Raw genomic sequence first — 21163 nt, 5'->3', positions numbered from 1 at the left:
TATTGCAACCTGTTGGTTGCAGGTAAAAAACTTGGAAATAGCCTCTCCTGTGTAGCAGAGGGCAAGGCTGCGTACATTAGCCCCTCCCAGACCCTGCAGTAGCGGGAGCCTCGTGCACTGGGTTGCTTTTTTTTTTTTTCTTGTGGGCTAACCTGCTTTCACTATGGATCACTCATTCCCTGGCACATGCTCCTTCTTGAAGATGGGCCTGTTAGTCGTGTTGTAGTTAGGAATTTGCTTGTTAAGGCCTTTTATCGGTGCGCCGCCTTCCTAGTTTTTGTCTATTGAGGTTTCTTGCGGTTGTTCCCCTTCCCTCTTTCAGCCCTTTTCCTCCCCCTTTCTAAAGGCAGGGTCTTGTAATTTGCTTGTTATTTGTTCGTTCTCCCCCCCCCCCCCTTCTCTTTCCTTTGGTAATGAATCTTTTATTCATCAAAAACAACAAAAAAAAGGATCCAATGGAATCTGAGTATAGATGGAAAAGTAAAGGGTTTATGTTGAATCGTGTTTTTTTCCCTTCTTATGTGAGGTAGTTAGTAGAGGTATGCAGAGTTTTTATACCTTTCATCTCTCTTTAGGGCTGTTGATCACGTTTCTTTGTGTATCTCTCATGTCTGGGGCTCACGGTTGAGAACTTCATTCAAATCACGACAAAACTTCATTCCCTTCTTTTTCGTGTGTGTTGGGTTCATGTGTGGAAAGCAGTTTCTCCAGTGGTGAGTCGAGGTTTGCATTTTCTGTACTTCTCTTCATTTCAATTCTAAATCATGAGAGATTCAATCTCTTTGTTCTTTGATTTTTCTTCCTCATTTTTTACCTTTAATGGCTAACCTTATATACAATCTAATAATCTCTTTGTTCTTTTCCAAAATCCTAGGGTTAAATGTTACTTAAGAACATTGTTCTGATCAAATCACTCCTTTAATCCTCCTACATTTACTAGTGTGGTATTTATGGACTTCCAAACACACCATCTCTGCCATGGAATCCCTCTTTTGCTCCTTCCTGTGGAAAGGAAAGGAATCTTCCAAATTTCTTCACCCGATTAACTGGACTGCCATTTGTCTCCCAAAATCCAAAGGAGGCCTTGGCATTCGTAGAATCCGGGATCACAATATTGCTGGCATTCTCAAGCTAATCTGGAAAATCTCCACTAAGCATGATTCTCTTTGGGTTAACTAGGTCTATTCCTACCTCCTTAAGAGGGACTGCATTTGGACGGTCCCCCAACCCGCCGGTCCCTCCTGGGTTTGGCGCAAGATCCTCCTCCTTCGCCCCTTAGCCCTTTCAACTACCTCCTCAGTGATGGGCAATGGGATTCTATATCCCTCTGGCTAGATCCCTGGCACCCCATTAGAGTCCTCTACATTGGTGCTCGTTCGGTTTATTTCTTTGGCATTCCTAAATCTGCCCCTCTCTCCATAATCATCTCCCTGGGATACTGATCTCCCCCCTCTCCCTTTCCCCCTTGGTTCAAAGGCCACATCCCCCGCTACAGCGTTAAAGTTTGGAGAACCCTTAACCATTGCCTCCCCACCCAATCTTTTCTTCTTCACTGCCACATCCATGTTTCCCCCTCTTATGTTCTTTGTTGAAATGGAAATGAGGACATCAACCACCTTTTTTTCTCTTGCCCCTTAGCCCTCTCTACTTGGAAAAAAGCCTTGGCCTTTGTTTGGCACCGTAGCAAGAGAACCCTCCCATTCACGAGGGAGTGGCTTTGGTTGAGTAGGGTTTTTTCGAGTAGTACAATATGTAATACCGCCAGCAAGCTTGTGTTTGGGGCTGCTATTTCTCACTTCTGGATGGAGCGGAATCTCCGAAGATGGACCTCCAATTCTCGCTCTATTGACATGATTTGGAAAGCCATCTACTTTGACGTTAGCTCTAAACTCTACCTGCTCCCCCTTAAACCTCTTGTTGATACCCCAAGGAACAGGCGTATTGTGTATCCTGGGGTTTTGATATTTCTTACCTTCGCTCTGATGGCCCGGCTTCTTAGGGCTTGTTTATTTGTATAGCTCCCCCCCTCCTATCCTTGTGTATTCTCCCTCCCCCTCTCTTGCCCCTTTTGGGGTTTTGGTAATGAATATTTTATTTACCAAAAAAAGAAAAAAACGTTACTTAAGAACTTGATGTCGCTGTATTCCTTCTTATTTATTTATTGACATTCATATATTTATTTTCTTTGCTCAAGAATTACTTGCATTTGATTCTCCAGCTCAAATCTCTACTTGTAAACTAATGACTACTCTAGTTTTCAATACTAAACAAGAACCAAAAGTTTTCCACTTTTAATATCCTTTTTTGTCAGAAACTACTACTATGTGATTTTCTACTTGATGATGATGTCTTTAATTGTTGGAAGACAATGCCTGAGAAGAAGATGACTCTTAGTCTTTTTCTTCCACTCTTCTACAGACTTGATGGAAATTTGGGAATGGATAGTATTAAATTTTCTTTTTCTTCAATGGAATAACAAAATTTTATTGGGTGAAGCGGCCAAAGGAAGCTGTACAACAGTATACACATACATTTGACCCAAAATCCAAAGGCAGTGCTTTTACATGAAAACACCAAATCTCATATTATACAAATGGATATGGCCTTATATACATAACTCTCTACTTCCCCTCCTTTGGCTAGAGCATCCACTAGAGCTTTAGCAGACCTCTGCTTCCATGTCAACGAGATGTTTCCATGGCTACACATAGCTCTTGCTGCCTTGATGTAATGAGAATCATCTGATAGCCGTTGTATTGAAGTAGAAGTTTGAGATGTTTATTTTGGAGAATTTAACATTTGATGGCAAACTATATATGGAGATGGGCTGATCAGAATTATATAGGAAGTCCTTTGTTTGAGGTCCTGGTATATGATCGTACAGCATCCTTGTACTGTTATACGAATCTGCTCTTTCTGTTAGTAGTACAATTACAATGGCTATAAGCGCTGCTTTTTATATTTTGACATACTAATTCAGTTTTTATTTATTAACGTATTTATTTTTGATGGACAAGATCAAAAAGAAAAAACTGATGAGATGGCAGCAAAAATTACAAGAAGGGAACCAAACAGCATGGGAACATGTCCTCACCCAACTGCCAGATATGTACTACCTCAAAGGCATGCTCTTGAGGTGTCTCTGGAATGTTTCACATCTTATGTCTTGCAATCCATGCTTCCATCTAAAATTACTCTATTACATAATGTTGGGTATGTAGAGTCAGAAGGCATTGAGACAAAGTGGCTGCCAGTTTAGTGGTGTTTGGCTGGTTGTCATTGTTTGTTGGCAACCTACTTGATGGTTGTCATTGTTGGCAACATTCTTGATTATAGTTGAGCCAACACATGGTGATGATGTATGTTTGGCAGTGCTGAAGAGATGTGAGTGCAGGCAAGGCATAGTGCAGTGTATTTTGTTGGAGAAGTTCAGCAGTTGCCCAGACTCGACATTGACTGAACGTAGCTCAATGTCGAAGAATCAGATTCGATAGTCTGTTAATGTCAAGTAGAGAAAGTAAAATGTTGACTGATGCATCTGACAAAGTCGACATTCAGAAGATTCTGTTCAACACTTTTTAACATATGGCTCCATGTCAAAGGAGAAAACTCAACAAAGCATCGGCATCAAAGGAGGCCAGGAGAATGGAGAAATGATTGTCCGAGGGACTTGACATTCAACACATTCTGCTTGACACTTGGAAGGTCTGTTTGATGTCAACTCGGGAGCTCTCGATGTCGACTCCAAAGGATAAAAATGACTTTTCACCATAGTTGTCAAAGTGCTAGGTGATCCAAGGCATTCGAGGGCCAGCAGCATTTAGACGACAAGAGCCAACCTAGACATCGCCTAGGCGCTTTAGTATTTATTAATGTATTCTCGTAAGAGTTGTCATCATCTCAATCTTCAAATGTCTAGAAAGACTTTGGAAGCCTTATACATTAATTTTTTACTCCTCAACTTTTGGATATAATAAAATAAAATAAGATAAACAAATATCTTATTAAAGAAAGGGGGTTGAGGGCATTCTCGATGGATTCTACGACAACTACTAATTAAAGAAGGGGGGTTTAGGGAATTAATATATAAAATAAGATAAATAAAAAATTTTATTAAAGAAGAGGGGGGAGTTGAGAGCATTCTCGATGTTGATAGATTCTAGAAGTGGGGTAGTGGAGAGTCAGGGGGGAATACCGGAGCAAAAACCACTTGTCCTCCTGGAATCATGAATGAGTGAGGGAGAATGGCGTGGTGGTGGCCACTGCAACTTCTCGTCGTTGGCGGTAATTGTTATGGCTGCCACTGCTACTACTTCAATCTTCTTGTTCTTCTTCCTCCCCTCCTTCCATCTTCATCTTCTTCTACTTATTATGCTGCTGCTACTGATGCTATGGTGCTGGTGGTGCCAGCAACAATGTTTCAATTGTTGTTTCCTCCTTACTGGAGGTGGGGGGTGGGGTTGAGATGAGCATGTGCTGCTGACACCAAAGCGCCTTAGACAATAAGGCGAAAACTTGCCTTGGTCCAGAATTTCCACCTGGATGCCTAAGCGGCGCCTAGGCGACACTTTGACAACTATGCTTTTCACCTTAAGTCGTACTTGTCTATTAAAGGAGACAACTAGGGAATTCCTAGTGTGTGCGAAAAAGAGGAGAGTGGGAGAAAGGTCATCCTACGCTACAAGGTTGATTATATGATGATGCCAGTATCTCTCTGGAAAGTTTGGGAATATCAAGATTTCACAATCTGATTCTGCAAGAAGGTGAATCGAAGAGGAGAACATAGTCTGCAAGATCTTCTTTGTTTTGGTTACTTCAAGGGAGGTAACATATATTCTTGCGAACCCGTTTTGTATTGTTCTAGGATAGGAGATTGAAGATTCCTAGTTCATTGAATGTATTGAGTGTTGGGTTTGCTTATTTAGTTTGATTAAATCTGTAATCACTATCAAGTGTGTGCTTGGTAGGTTTTCAAGGGTTGGCCTGTTGTAGACCTATTACTTTTGTGGGCACCTAAGGGTGTAACAGGGATCGGGCGACAAAGTACTAAAACTCGGAACTCGACCCCGACTCAACCTTGTGAAAAACTGAGATCTCAGTCGAGTTGGTGCATTTTTATTTTATTTTTTGAACTCGAAACCTGGTTTCGGCAGGTTTTAGACCTTGTTTGGGTCTGAAACTTGGTGCTCAGACTATTGTAGGCCATTTAAACACAATAACACTATCAGATTTTGCAAAAACAAAGTCCAAATAGGAGTTTCAGTTAGTGTGAAACCAGTACAGACACTTACTTATGCTAGAAATCAGGACAAACAATTATTTATGCCTAATATCAATTAAGTAAATACTTAGGATATTATTCATAAATAAGCAAATACCCCCCTATTTGAATCCAATAAAAATAGTTAAAAAATCAAATTCCAAAAGGAAAAAAAGTCAACCCCCCAATTCAAGAACAAAAACTGGATTTTCGACGGTAGATGCAATTTTCAACTTTCTAATGCTGGGGTTTTTCTCAAATCTAAAAATTCCATAAATCTTAATATGGTAAAACATTGCTAAAAACCAAAAGTGTTTTCATTTGTTTTGATGTCCAAAAAAACATTTTCATTCAGAGTGATTTTGATAGCATTTGTGCACAACAAATTAAGTTTAACCGGTACATTATGTACCGTACATAACTCCTTCAATATAAATCGCTCTGAATAAAAATATTTTTTTGGACATTAAAACAAATGAATATTTTACCGCACTTTTGGTTTTTAGCAATGTTTTACCATATTAAGATTTATGAAATTTTTAGATTTGAGAAAACCCCAGCATTAGAAAGTTGAAAATTGCACCTACCACCGAAAATCCAGTTTTTGTTCTTGAATTGGGGGGGTTGACTTTTTTTCCTTTGGGAATTTGATTTTTTAACTATTTTTATTGGATTTAAATAGGGGGGTGTTTGCTTATTTATGAATAGTATCCTAATTAAATGAAATACAAATTCATTTACTTAAATGATATTAGGCATAAATAAGTGTATGTCCTAATTTCTGGCATAAATAAGTATCTGTATACCAAGAGATAGGTGTCTGTATACCAAGATTTCCCACCGAGATCTCACCCAGATCTCGAGATCTGGCATTCATATAAAGGACTTTGGGTCGAGATTTCGATATCTCGGCGAGATCTCGAGATCTTGATCGAGATTTTGCGCTTTTTTTACTCGTATGACAACTCGACTCGACTCGACCTCCCAGAAAAAGGAGATCTTGGTCGAGATCTCGCGAGTTCTCGAACTATGTCGAGCGATCAAAATAGTGGTGGTGTATTGGGCAATATACAAAGCCCTGATTTTGGCATTGCTCCATGGACGTAGGCACATTGCCGAACCACGTAAAACTCTGTCTCCTATGGTGTGTGGAATTTATGAGCTTGGATATATCGGAGTGTGTTTGATGCAGGATAAGTATGCACACCATGTAGACCTTGCTACATGTTTGTGATTGTATGTAGTTGAGAGGCAAGGTGTTGCATACGAGTGTGTACTTGCGATTGGTAAAACAGTCACTATTCATCTACAAATTGTACGAGCCATAGAAGGAAGAGTTTTTGTGAATCACTGATTCACTCCCCCCCCCCCTCCCCCTCCCTCTAAGCGACGTACTAGGACCATCACATAAAGACCACAAACCTTTCTCAATTAAGGACTCCTCATCTCATTCTATTTGCAAACAAAGACAATATAAACAAGCTTTTTTCCTATAAAATTGTAAGGCATTCAGTTAAAGAAATAACAGAAGGGTTTGGATAAGATAAAATTTTAAAAATAATTATAATAATAATGTGTCGTTTTAGAAACCTTACCACAATCCGCAAAGCATGGGGATCATCATCACGGTCAATAAGTGCTAGAAGCAAAATATCCAAAGGAAGAATCTCATGGGTCCAAATAAAAAAGGAAAGATTCGCGCTAGCCTTTAATAGAAGGTCCTGAGTGGGAGTACACAAAAGAACGGCCAACAACCCCCCCCCCCAACCAAAAAAAAAAAAAGAAAAATTAGCAGCAGGAACAGTATCCAACCTACGGGAATTTCACTAATGATCACTCTATGCAATATGTACCTGTAAGAGATGTCCACGCTGCAGTTCTACATGGATATGGTGAAGAAGAACATCCACCAGTATGTATATATTGGATGTTACTTCTTCAGGGGAAAATTCCCTCAGGACACGTGCCTGCATTCCAGAATCAGAATAACCAATTGGGAAGAACATATACAAATTAAGGACAATACACCAATCTTCTAGCCACATAGCACAAAGAATTTACTAATCGAACTCATCAAAGGGCTACAGAATCATACAAGATTTGCACTATTAATGTTTTCAAGGTGCCCATGCATAAGCATCCAAGCGCCAGCACATAGATACTGCCGATGTTGAGGAAAACTATGACTAATGTAGGTCATAACATATGAAGGATCAGCTGATGGAGACAGAAGCTGTGTGCATTGATTTATAACTGTCGTCTCTGCCTGCCATGGAAAAAAATGCTTAAATCTATTATTCAATAAATGCCTCAAGAAACCAAATACTCACATAACATACAGGATGCATTCAAAACTCAATCATAACCTGGGATTTGGGGAAGGGGACAGAGCATAAAAGAGTAAATTCCCACATATTTTATATAACAATATTCTAAAGCATTCACTTTCTTTCTACAAATATATAAATTATTCTCATTGAATCATCCCACTTGTGAATGCTAGGGCAAAAATGAGATGCATACATGAATTAACGTTCAAAGAAAATATATATTGAAGGAAAGATAATCAGGAAGTGTCCTGTACTACATACAAAATGTAAATAGATGGCTCCTCACAATTTCATAGTAACTATGAATGTAAAGAGTAACTATGTGGGTATAATTAAGGACATGTATAAGGGCGTGGTGACGAGTGTCAGAACTGCAGAGGGCCAAAGTAGTGAAGTCCCAATTACAATTGGGTTACACCAAGGATCAGCTCTAAGCCCTTATTTGTTTGCATTCATCATGGATGATTTAACCAGACACATCCAAGATGAGGTTCCTTGGTGTATGCTATTCGCTGATGATATTGTTTTGATCGATGAGATAGTGGAAGGGATTAATGCGAAACTGGAGTTATGGAGATCAAGCTTGGAATCAAAAGGTTTTAAGTTAAGCAGAACAAAGACAGAATATATGATGTGTAACTTCAGTCAAAACAAGAGAGGTGATGAAGTGGTAAAACTTGAGGAGCAAGAGCTACCACAAAGTGAATGCTTTCAACACTTGGGGTCAATCATTAACAAAGAGGGGGATATAGAGGATGATGTGTCCCACAGAATTAAAGTAGGATGGATGAAGTGAAGAGGTGCATCGGGAGTGTTATGTGACAAACGCATGCCTGTTAAGCTTAAGGGGAAATTCTACAAGACAATAATAAGACCAGCTATGACTTATGGGGCGGAATGCTGGGCAGTTAAGAAGAGTAATATAGATAAGATGAGTGTAATGGAGATGAGGATGTTGAGGTGGATGTGCGGCAAGACTAGGAGAGATAGAGTAAGGAATGATTATATTAGAACCGATTTGGGAGTTGCACCAATCCAAGACAAGATCCATGAGAGCCAGTTGCAGTGGTATGGTCATGTCCAACGGAGACCCATGGATGCACCAGTAAGGAAGAGTGACCAGTTTCAGCTTGACAGAGCTAAAAAAGGTAGGGGCAGACCTAAAATAACTATTGGAGAAGTAGTAAGAAAGGATATGCATGTGGTAGGTCTCAATCCTAGTATGACCTCAGATAGAGTTGTTTGTAGGAATGTAAACGGATCGGATACGGATCGGATGTGATCGGATCCGGATATTCCCTGGCCGAATACAGATACCTCTAAAAGGATTCAGATGGCGGATCGGATTCGGATTTTCGACCATCCGTTTACATCTCTCCCTTGTGTAACCAGGACCTTCCTCCCCCTAGGCCCTAGCTGATACAATTCACTCTCAATCCATATCTCTTAGATCATGATCCTCTTTTCATCATATTCTAGAACCTGTTGAATCTTAAAAAACCCTCAAAATCATTATTTACCTACTTTTTTATTATTACGTATTTGGATTTTTTTTTCGGACGGATTTTCACTGGAGTATTTGGATTTTTTTTCCGGATATCTCTAAATGAATACGAATGTCCCTAAACGGAGACAGATGCCGATTCGGATTCGGATTTCGGTTATCCATTTACATCCCTAGTTGTTTGGAGGATAACGACCCGTGTAGCCGACCCCTTATAGGGGAATGTTCCTGGGATGCTGCTTTGACTACTGCTTCAACTTCTACATTTACTTATTTTCTTTTAACTTCCTTTTACTCCTTTTTATTTCTCTTACTTCCATTACTGTCATAGCATCTATCGGATCCATGTAGCCGACCCCATTTAGTTGGGATAAGGTTATGGTTATTGTTCTATGAATGTAAAGAGTAAAACCAAACCCATAAACAACGCAAACAAATAGCATTCCAGATTCTTCTTACTTAATTGCATGGATAATTGTAGAAAACAGTCATTTTGCACAATTTTTTGTGATTTTCAATTACAAAAATGTTCAGGTGTGAAAATCAGATCGGCAATTGCAGCTAACATATTTTTCATCACTGTAACTAGACATATATATGACCTTTTCTCTTTTTCTTTTCTTTTTTTCTTTTCTTTCTTTTTTTTTTTTTTTTTGGTGGGGGAGGAGGGGAGAGGATTGGGTCCCCCTCTTAAATTTCCCCCTCATTTTTTATTCATAAAAATTTACCTCTTTCCATCTCCAAATCCATGTCCTTGTTTCTCACTTGTGCATTTGGTAGATTCTGAAATCAGACATAAAACTTCAATGAAAATAAGTATTCTCAGCACTCACCTCTTTGGTTCATCAGAACTACCAAACTTCAAGCTGAATCTCTATATATCTCCCCTAGTAAGGTTGAAAATCTTGTCATTGACACAGTTATCTGGGCACCTCATGTACACTCAGAGTCCTGTCATGGCGACACAGGTATTTTGGCTGTACATGTATTGTCCAGGTAACAGAGGAGAGAAGTGATTTGATCCATGGTGTAGGTGGTACACGAATTCATGGCGTAAGGATTATCCAAGTCAATGCAAGAGCGCAGTTATTGGCAAGCGAAATTGTGAGATGAATCCATCTTAAGGCTCTTCTTTTCCATAAGTCACGTGGCTGCATGAATCATATTAGATCCACTGTATCATACGGAAGCCTAATCGGATGTACTTTGTCTTAAAAGTGACACCAAATATGTGACACTACGAGAGACTTTCATGCCCTCTGCTGGTGAATATTAACCTGGCTTCCTTGCCAAAGTTAATTGCAAATCAGCTTCCTGTAACTATAAAAGAAGCAGCAAAAAAGAACATACAGCCTGGGTGAAGTCTAAACTCTCAAGCTGACGACATCAATGACCTGACTCGGATGAAATCTGAAAAAACATTAATAACTAATGAAGGGTATCTAATCACCTAAGGATTAGGGTTAGAAAACCTCAAGTAACTCCAGAATTATGGGGAATTGTTGAATTATGTAAAAGGATGCCACATGGGGGCAATGGAGCATTCCTGGTTTTTTTCCCCTTAACTGATTCTAAATAATAGAGTTGGTGGTTAGGGGGGGGGGGGGTCTACTGTAATTCTGTCTCCTCTTTTTACTATAAAAGGAGCTTGGATGGCTCTCAAATCATCCAAGCATTACAGCCATTAACATTCTGTTAACATGGTATCAGAGCTCAACCTGATCTTGGTTACAGAATTTTTCCTTCCCATCATCTCTTTAACTTCTCTCTCTCTCTCTCGCTCGATCTCTATCTCCCGCCTTCTCTTCTTGGTTTTCTCCTATTTCAAGGGGGCAGCACTAATGAGGTGATCTATTGATCTACTGCTGCCCTATATACCACCTCAATCAAGGAATGAAATAATTTTTTGGATCGATAGTTGCTGCCCCCTTCGTGATTTTGGAATCTTCACCTTTGAAGATCGAGTCTTCCCTTATTGAAGATCCAGACCTGCATCTCTTGGGCAACTCTTTGATCCCTGTGATTTCAACCTTTCAGGATTTTCTTCCAAACCCTGACAAAATCGATTTGGGGTCACCCCTTTTCGGATATTGCTAATTTTTGGAGGAATGGCCTACCTCAGAGGAGCACTCGACCCAACAGTCAGCTCTTCCTGCCAACTATTTTGAAGATATTGAAAATCACCATCTCAGAATACCTGGTTGTTTGGTTTTTGCCTGCATCAAGCTACACAACATCCTCATTCTGAATTATTTGATCCTATCGTCATGTCTGACATGACTACTGCTACCTCAGGATCTGAAGGACAGAGTAGGAAAGAGTATCTACCATTCGCAGCTCTTTCCATCAAGTTTGATGGAACAAATTATCTGATTTGGTCTCGATCAACCTACCTAACAATTGCTGGTCGAGGACTCACATGGTACATCATTGATACGACAGAAAAGCGCCTCTTCTACTCGTTCTCCTCAGGATTGATGGATCTCCAATGACTCTCTGGTAATGTCTTTTTTGCTTAATTCCATGCAACCACATAATGCTAGAGGAAATTTGTTGCTGGACACTGTTGCTCAGATATGGACTGCTACAAAGGATCAAGGTTTTAGATCTCGGTTTCGCCACTGGTTTCGCCAGGCCACGAAACCGAGACCGAGATCTCAGCGAGATCTTGTATTTTTTTTTCTCAACTCGATGGTTGGTTTCGGTGGCCATATGACCAAGATAGGTCTTGAAACTTGACATACATCCTATTTTAGGCCTTGTAAACACAGTGGAATCATTAGTTTTTACAAATTCAAACCCAAAATGGTATTTTGACTACGGACCCTAGGTTGGTAGTCTACAGCGTGCGTGAGATCTATCCTAGGCTATTCCACACAATATTTAGAACTCATATAATTAAAGTAGAGGTGTAAAACAACTTATATAAGCACTAAGAATTAAAATACATCAAACCATAAACCATTTAAGCATTAGGCATCATATTCATATTTCATTATCATACATAGTGATGGTTCGACTGTTAGTTCATAATTGTTATAAACTTGGAAAGAGGCATAGTCACATAGATTAAATAAATACAAGTTAGTACTGAAATGAGTGTCGGGCCGGATCATCATAATGACCACGTTGTTGTTGTTGTCGAATTAAGCTCAATCAATAGATCGGTGGACAATGTATATCATATAATAATTTCAAGGTCAACAAAACAAGGTTAGATCATGTTTCTATGAAAAAAAATTGTTTTTTGGAAGGAAATTTTACCTAAAAGTGTTCTTGAGATGCAATGCAGCTCTCAAGAGAGATGTTGAAGCTTCAATCTTCAGTCAAGGTTCGAGAACTCGCGAGATCTCGCCGAGTTTCTCGGATTTTCGAAATCTCGAGACGAGATTGCCTATGAGTCTCAAAAGTGCAATATCTCGGCGAGATCTCGGATCTCGGTTGGATCTCGGTTTCAACCCATTATTTTAACCCACCTACCACTTAAATACCTTACCTAATTGGACAAAACTCGACATATCTCGGCGAGATCTCGGATCTCGGGTCCAGATCTTGGGTTGACCCAAAGTTGAGGCTTCGAGTTGAAAAAAAAAAAATGCACCAACTCGGCGAGATCTCGACTTGTCTCGGTTTTTCCAAGAGTCGAGTTGGCATCGAGACCCGAGTTTTAGTACCTTGTCTTCAGTTGGAGGTGAGATTTGCCCAAAATAATCACAAAACTTCCATTTTATATGAGTTTTCCCTTCACAGCAAACCAACAGAGGCGAAATTTCGACTCCAAGGGGGGATTTTATAAGACTTAAGTTGGTCTGCTTCAACCGAGTTGAACCGAGACTGAGATATTTGGCGAGATCTCGTCGAGATACCGAGATCTTGGCCGAGATATTGTAGTATTTGGGTATCGATTGTGATCTCGTCTCGAGATCCATCGAACTGTGATCTCGTCTCGAGATCCATCGAAACCGAGATATTAGCCAACAAGATCTTGCCGAGATCTTGTGCCATGCGAAGGATACCTATAGTCAAGTAGGGAATGATGCTCAGGTGTATGAACTCCGTAAGAAGGTCCATGGCACCATCCAGAAAGAATTATCCATCTCCCAATATTATGCTGAGCTCCGTAGTCTGTGGAAAGAGCTTGATCACTATGCTGACTACCAGCCTACCAGTGTAACTTATGACTTCCTCGCTGGTTTGAATGTTGAATTCGATCAGATTTGTGTCCAAGTCCTTAGTCGATCCCCTTTCCCTACATTGTAGTAGTCTTATGCCTTGGTTCACACCGAAGAGAGTCGTCGTGTGCGGTAATGCTCCATCCTCCTGCTACGGATAGATCTGCCCTACAGACTGGTATTGGTCCTCATCATGCATCTACTGAGCCCCCACACACTAGTGATACCTCAAAGGAACAAGGTCGTGGTTGATCCAAAACCAAGGCTAATTAAACTGAGACTGTTACCACAACACCCACTACCGATATTGATCTCTCCCAGGAAGAACTCCTGGCTTTCCGTTGTATGTTAAAGGCTTCTTCTGCTTCCACTGCATCGACTGCTCCCACTTCTTTCATTCCTCCAAGTTCCAACTTTGCTCATTCAGGTATTTCGTTTGGTGGTCACTGTGCATCGGTAGTTTTCAGTCCATGGATCATTGACTCCGGTGCTACTGATCATATGACTGGGACATCCAGTGTATTTCACTAGTATTCTCCCACTTCAGGCAAATATAAAGTTTGAGTAGCTGATGGTTCTCTCTCATCCATCTCTGGAAAGGGTTCTATTTGTTGCTCTCCATCTATCACCTTATCCTCTGTTTTACATATCCCTAAATTTACTACTAATCTTTTACCCATTAGTAGTCTTATTAGAGATCTGAACTATAAAGTAACCTTTTTTCCCTCTCATTGTGTTTTTCAGGATCTAGTGATAGGAAAGACGATTGGATGTAGTAAGGTGCATGGTGGTCTTTATTTGCTTGATGATGGCTGTCGTTCCCCAGCTACATTACCCTCTCAACTTCATCAGATTCACTCTGTTTCCTCATATCTGAAATAGTGGAATTGTCTATTGGGGCATCCCCTAATTGGAACTTTATCTCGTCTTTTTCCCCAGTTAGTCAAACAGTGTAATAAGGAAGATTTTTTTTGTGAGGCTTGTGTTCTAGCCAAACAAACTCATTCAAGTTATTTACCTTTGAATAAAAGAAGTCTTTCTCCTTTTCACTTGGTTCATACTGATGTGTAGGTCCTGCTCAATGGACATCTGTCTCTGGACATCGATGGTTTGTGACTTTCATAGATTGCCACTCTAAGACTACATGGGTGGGTATGATGCAAAACAAAAGTAATGTATTCTAATGTTTTCAACTCTTCTATAGAATGGTTCAGACTTAGTTCAATGCCACTCTCAAAATCCTATAGAGCAATAATGGCACAGAATACTTGGAGGGTCAGTTCCAGAAGTACTTGGCTGAAAATGGGAGTATTCACCAAACTAGCTGCGCTGATACCCCAACTCTGAATGGGGTGGCCGAAAAGGAAGAACCGCCACCTGCTGGAAGTAGCTCAAGCTATGATGTTTGCACGACATGTTCCCTCTTAATATTGGAGTGATGCTGTCCTTACAGCTGCTTATCTGATAAACTGCATGCCTTCTAAAATTTTGGATTCTCGTGCTCCAGTTGATGTTATGCAAGGTGGTTCCTCATTTATTGTTCCTCCACGGATTTTTGGGTTTGTTATGCTCAAAATCATCACTCTCCTGGGAAGCTGGAACCAATGGCATCAAGTACATTTTTCTGGGATATTCTTTGATTCAGAAAGGATACAAATGTTATCATCCTCCTACTCGACATACTGTGGTTACTATGGATGTTGTGTTTCATGAGTCCATTGGCTACTATTCATCGTCGCCTCTTCAAGCAGAGTCTGGTATAGGCAACGAAGATGTGCCTATGCAAGATGTGTTTATGCTTGCTCTGCCATTTGCTCCTCCTGACAGTGCTCTTCCTCCTTCTAATGAGGCACCACCAGCTCAAATTCAGAGGGAGCCTACAGTCCTTATTCAAGGAGAACATACTCCAAAATCAGTTCAACGATAGGTTGAACAATTTTAGAAAAGAATTTATAATTCTCTACAAACCTACCAATGGACCAAAAACAAGCAAGTTAAGACCACCACCACTATAGCCATTCCATTTCCATCCTTTGATCCAGAGCCTACTACTCCATTTGGTAAGGTTTCCTCTCCTGAGTTACCTATTGCTCTTTGTAAAGGTACTAGGGCTTGTACTCAACATCCTATATCTCAGGTTGTTTCTTATGATTCCCTTTCTACCTCCTATCATACTTTTGTTTCTTCCCTTTCTTCTATTCGTATTCCACAAAATTGGCAGGAGGCTCTTGCAGATGCAAAGCGGAATGCAGCCATGATGGACAAAATGAAAGCACTAAAAAAAAATAATACATGGGATCTTGTTGTTCTTTCTACTGGGAAAAGATCAATTGGCTGTAAGTGGGTCTTTGTGATTAACCAGAAGGTAGATGGCATAGTAATAAAGCAAGATTTGTGGCAAAAGGGTTCACCCAAACATATGGGATTGACTACTGGGAGACTTTTGCTCCAGTTGCCAAACTGAATACTGTTCGTGTTTTATTGTCATGTGTCGTCCATCTGGGATGGGATCTGCAACAGCTCGATGTGAAGAATGCTTTCCTTCATGGAGAGCTTGATGAGGAGGTATACATGGATATTCCACTAGGTTTTTCATGTGATAAAACCAAGGGCAAGGTCTATGAATTGAAACATGCACTATATGGACTGAAACAGTCACCTCAAGCGTGGGTCGGTAGGTTTTAGAAGGCTATGATTTACGTGGGTTATAAGCATAGCAGTGCTGACCACACCTTGTTTATTAAAAGGTCTGGCGATAGGATCACTATTCTCGTAAGTCAATGCTTATGACATCGTGGTAACCGAAAATGATGGTGATGAGGTCAATCACTTGAAGAGTTTTCTTGGACGAGAGTTTGAAATTAAGGATCTTGGAAAACTAAGATACTTTCTTGGGATTGAAGTTGCTCGGTCTTCAAAAGGCATTTTTCTCTCTCAAAGAAGTATATCCTAGATCTATTGTCTAAGACAGGACTATTGAGCTGTCATCCTTTTGATACACCTATAGATGCCAATACACGGCTCAAGGATAAGGAGGGTGAACTTGTTAACAAGGGTCATTATCAGCGATTGGTGGGCAAACTGATTTATCTCTCATACATGGCCTAACATTGCTATAGTCGTAAGTCTGATGAGTCAGTTCATGCATGATCCTTATTCCTCTCATATAGAAGTTGTCCTTCGTATTCTTCGTTACTTGAAGTCAGCTTTGAGGAAAGGAATTCTTTTGTCTCCTCATGATCATCTACAAGTTTATGCTTATTCAAATGCTGATTGGGCCAGATCTCCTGACAAAAAGTCTATCTCAGGATATTATATCTTCATAGGTGGGGATCTTGTCACTTGGCGCAGCAAGAAACAAAATGTGGTGGCGAGATCCAGTGCTGAAGTCGAATTCCGTGTTATGGCACAAGGATTTTGTAAGCTGTTATGGCTTAGAAGCTTACTATAAGACCCTGGTGTTCCTGTCCATCTTCCTATGATGTTTTACTGTGATAAGAAGACTGCTATTAGCATCACCCACAACCCAGTATAGCATGACCGTACCAAGCATGTTGGAGATTAACAGACATTTCATCAAGGAGAAGTTAGAGAAACTTCTGCATGTTTCGGCGAGCCATTTTGGTCGTCAAAAGGTTATATATTGGCTCAAAACTTCAGGGAAACCCTAAATAAGCATTTCTAAACATAATAGAACCTTTATACGGTACAATCATAGTTCATCATAGTTCAAGAGCAACCCTAACAAAACTGTTCCTCCAAATCTATGCCAGTACCACATAGAGTTTCGGAAAGGCTCAAAACCTCTAGGGAAAAAGGGTATAGCAAAATAAGTTTGAAACTTGCACAACTCTTACTCAAATGCGGCAAATCTTTGCTGTAGATGCGTTGAAGTAGTCCCCAACACTATGTTCCACCAAGAAATATGGCCAAAAATACTAAATCTGGATATTTTTTAGAGTTTTCCCCTCTAACAGGTGAAAACACTTGTCACTTACAAAATTGGTCACCCATTTCAATCGGAACAGTGCTTTTTATCGCTGAAACCGAATCAAAACCGAAATTTCGGGCGAAATTCTGCATACCTAGTGAGTTGACCTGTGTTTCATTTTGAACTTGGCCAAAGGCCAAAATTTTTCGTGAAATCACTGTTGTTTCAATCGAAATTTTTAACCATGCTTAAAGCATATCAAAACCTGGTGTTTCATATTAAAAAGAATAAAAAAAGAGATCAGCGATTGTCAGATTTTGGTCCATCTATTGGTCACAGAATGCCATGAACCACAAAACTCTACCAAAAATGTTGCTAGACTATTAGTTGTTAACCACTGTGCGCATGTTTGCAACTCATCTTATCTTTCATCTCTTATTTAAGCTCATGTAATTCATTAATTGCTTCAAGTTGGTAAATTATTGGATGATATCAACTAACACCAGCAATCTACTCTCTTCAATCACAATCAATTTCTTTTCAAACTAGACCTACCCATATCATATTTCCATGCTCTTTGGGATCTCTTCCAATGATCAAGACATGCTTCATACCCCGACTCATGGTCATAGGATATTCATGACAAGCCAGGCATCATTCATATCCATGGTCCAAACTGTGGGAAACATGACAGTATAGAGAGTACATAAATTTCTGTGTGCAAGACTGCAAATTAGCAACTCATCTATCTTTCATCTCTTGTATAAGTTCATGCAATTCATTAATTGCTTCCAGTTGGTTTCCAAAATAGACAGACCCATACGGCCATACCATATTTCCATGTGCTTTGGGATCTCTTCCAATTATCAAGACATTGCCTCATATCCGCAGTCAGTCATAGGCATCATATTCATGACAAGCCAGGCATAATTCATATCCATGGTCAAACTGTGGGACACATGACAATATAGAGAGTACATAAATTCTGTGCGCATGTTTTGCAACTCATCTTATCTTTCATATCTTATTTAAGCTCATGATCTTTATTAATTGCTTCCAGTTGGTAAACTGATGAATCAACTAACACCAGCAATCTACTCTCTTCAATCAAAATCAATTTCTTTTCAAACTAGACCTACCCATGTCACATTTCTATGTACAAGAATTAAGTAAAGAAAACAGTTCAATCCAATAGAGAATGTAAAACAATTAAAACAAGGATCCAAAAAGTAGATGAAATTCGAAATGCATGCAAAGCTTAGAGGAGACATCCCAAAAGATGGCTTTCCAAATCAAGTCAAAGGAGCGAGAGTTGGAGGTCCATCTCCTAAGGTTCCTCTCCATCCAAATGTGGTAGAGCGTAGTGCCAAACACAAGCTTGCCTACAGTGTCGCAGATAGTGCAGCCAGGGAACAGGCATATTGTTGCATCCTGGGGTTCAGAAAGTGCTCTCTTATGTCCCCATTCCCACCCTTAGTTGGGTCTAGGGTCTGTCTCTCCCCCTCCCCCCCGTTTTCCCTCCTTTGTATTTTCCCCCTCCCCCCTTTTCTCCTTCTCGCCCCCCTTGGGCTTTGGTAATACATTTTTTTATTCACCAAAAAAAACAAGTTCCATATTAGCAGAAACTGAAAGAATGCCCAGTTCAACCAGAAATAGAGCTGCATTGAGGAAAATTGAGAATCCTCATCCACCAGAACAAAGAGCTAAAGAAAACACAATACATTGGCAGAAGGTAATTTGAAACGTTAGCCATAAACATTAAACCTGCTGCCACGCCTGAATTGCCTGGGCCCTTTTGTCCACCCGCCCCATTAAGGCTTCACGGATAACTGGGGGGAAATAACGTAGAGTCTTTTCTGACCACATATGTTGACTTGTTGCTGTTATTTGTTCCAAAAGAGGTGCAAGGAAAAGCATGTGTTCAACCTCAGCAATTCCACGGGTTTTGATAGTGATGGCAAGATTTATCATTGTTATCCTATTCAAGGTTTCAGTGAATTCAGTGGGGCCCTGCAAAATTAGGACAGTATTTAAAATACCTAACAAAACATAAAGGGTTACTGTTTAGAGACCTTCACTGTTTCTACCTTCAATTCTTTTTTCACCAGGAAAAAATCTCTCAGCGACAAGATGAGATTCATGCATAGATTTTCAGCCAATCTGAATACGCGATGGTCTCCACGTTTGCTCTTTAGCATAGAAATTATTTTTATGACATCATACATCAGGGTCTTGCTTTTTCCATGGTACCTACAAAGAAAAAAAGCAGGATCAGCTAACAAAAATGAAGACAACATACAAATCTCTTTCACATCATCTACATAATGCATGTCTTAAGAAATAACTATGGTAAGACCATTAATGTTGTTACAACTACTTATCCCAAAAGCTCGAGCTGTTAAGGAAGGGCTATAACAATGTATATCAACACACAACACCACCTCTCTGTACGTGCAGGCCCACACACACATGCATCTCTGCATGTGACACCATGGCACCAAGGTGGCACAACAACACATGATACAAACCCCTCACACTTATCAGGGATTGAACATTCAACCTCCTGGCTCTGATACCATGTTACAGCTGATTATCCCAAAAGCTCGAGCTGTTAAGGGCTACAAGAATGTATATCAATACACATCAAGAAATGCAACAGGCAATAATTTAAGGGAAAAGGAGAGTGATTTCAACCCTTGGGGAAAGGAAACTATTTCCTCGAAATTAGGTCATGCGTAATGTTTTAAACTTCCATGAAAATAGGGGAAATTTAGCGAAATATTTCTCTTTTTCTAAAGTCGGAACTGTAATAGGAGGGAAATGGGAATAATATGATGTTTCCACCGGAAGGGTGAATATGATGTTTCCACCGGAATTGGCGAAATACCTAGTCAAACATCAAAATTTCACTCGAATTGCTGAAATTATTTGTTCCTTGAAATAAATTGGCCAAATTTCCACCCATTTCGTGCGAAATACCTAGTCAAACATCGAAATTTCACTCGAATTGCAGAAATTATTTGTTCCTTGAAATAAATTGGCCAAATTTCCACCCATTTCATGCAAAATGACTGGCAATGAGTTAAACTAGGCAAAAATGAGAAAGGTGGGGAAATTGGCCGGACACCTTTTTTAGCCCAAACTTCTCTAAGAGAAAAGTGTATTTCACAAAATTAAGTTTTCATAAGAACAAGATTTGAAGAGAGATTGGGATTTTTTTTCATTGGTAGAAGTAGGATTAAAATTAAGTACAAGAAGTAGGAAATGTTCTCATAGTTGAATAAAGAATGGTTTTGCTTTTCAGTTTTTTAGGAAAGTTAGAGAAATAACAGTATTTTTCTCATTTAATCATAAAAAAAATGAAAAGCAACATATTATTATTGCAATATTATTTTATAATAATCATAACCATATTAACTATTCTTTTCTTACTCATAAAACAATTTATTTTATTTTTAAATTCAGGCAATATATTGAGTCTCTCATGGCTGCTTTTCTCTGGAAAGGAAATGACTCCTCCAGATTCCTTCACCCCATCAGATGGGCTTTTGTTTGCCTTCCAAAGGAGGAGGGAGGCTTGGGCCTAAGAAGGATCAAAGATGTCAATTCAGCTGGCATTACCAAAGTTGATATGGAAGCTTATTAATAAGGAGAAAAGTATTTGGATGGATTGGGTTTACTCTTGGCTGCTTCGTTCTGAAGCTATTTGGATGGTCTCGGTTTCGTCTAATGCTTCTTGGCCGTCTGGCGTAAGATCTTGTCCCTTCGACCTATTGCCCTTGGAGCCATTCGATCCCATATAGATGATGGGGCTTCCACCAAGCTTTGGCTAGACCACTAGTATCCCATGGGAGTTCTTCTTCACACTGTCACCCCCCCCCCCCCAAGAGCTATCTACAACTCCGGTCTTTCTAGGCAGGCCATGGTTGCTGACATCATTCATCTTGATGATTGGGCCCCTCCAAC

The 21163-nt window shown here is 39.9% G+C and overlaps 1 protein-coding gene and 1 long non-coding RNA gene across 3 annotated transcripts in view; one reads left to right on the top strand and one right to left on the bottom strand.

The window, feature by feature from the left end:
- LOC122645686 (mediator of RNA polymerase II transcription subunit 23) overlaps positions 1-21163 on the bottom strand; it is a 104617-nt gene that overhangs the window by 21682 nt on the left and 61772 nt on the right. For both annotated transcript variants that reach the window (XM_043839014.1, XM_043839015.1), the window contains exons 12-16: positions 19285-19447; positions 18962-19207; positions 7356-7526; positions 7114-7227; positions 6856-6981 (exon numbers count right to left, since the gene is read on the bottom strand). In XM_043839014.1, coding sequence (XP_043694949.1) covers positions 6856-6981; positions 7114-7227; positions 7356-7526; positions 18962-19207; positions 19285-19447 — 820 coding nt within the window. The remainder of the gene's footprint in view (positions 1-6855; positions 6982-7113; positions 7228-7355; positions 7527-18961; positions 19208-19284; positions 19448-21163) is intronic.
- On the top strand, positions 3106-6753 carry LOC122645687. The gene is made up of 2 exons (XR_006330503.1): positions 3106-3213; positions 6674-6753. It is a non-coding gene; the product is annotated as an uncharacterized LOC122645687 (long non-coding RNA).

This window comes from Telopea speciosissima, chromosome 11 (genome assembly GCF_018873765.1).
Source record: "Telopea speciosissima isolate NSW1024214 ecotype Mountain lineage chromosome 11, Tspe_v1, whole genome shotgun sequence".
Taxonomy (NCBI): Eukaryota; Viridiplantae; Streptophyta; class Magnoliopsida; order Proteales; family Proteaceae; genus Telopea; species Telopea speciosissima.
This window is presented reverse-complemented; position numbering and strand designations above follow the sequence as displayed.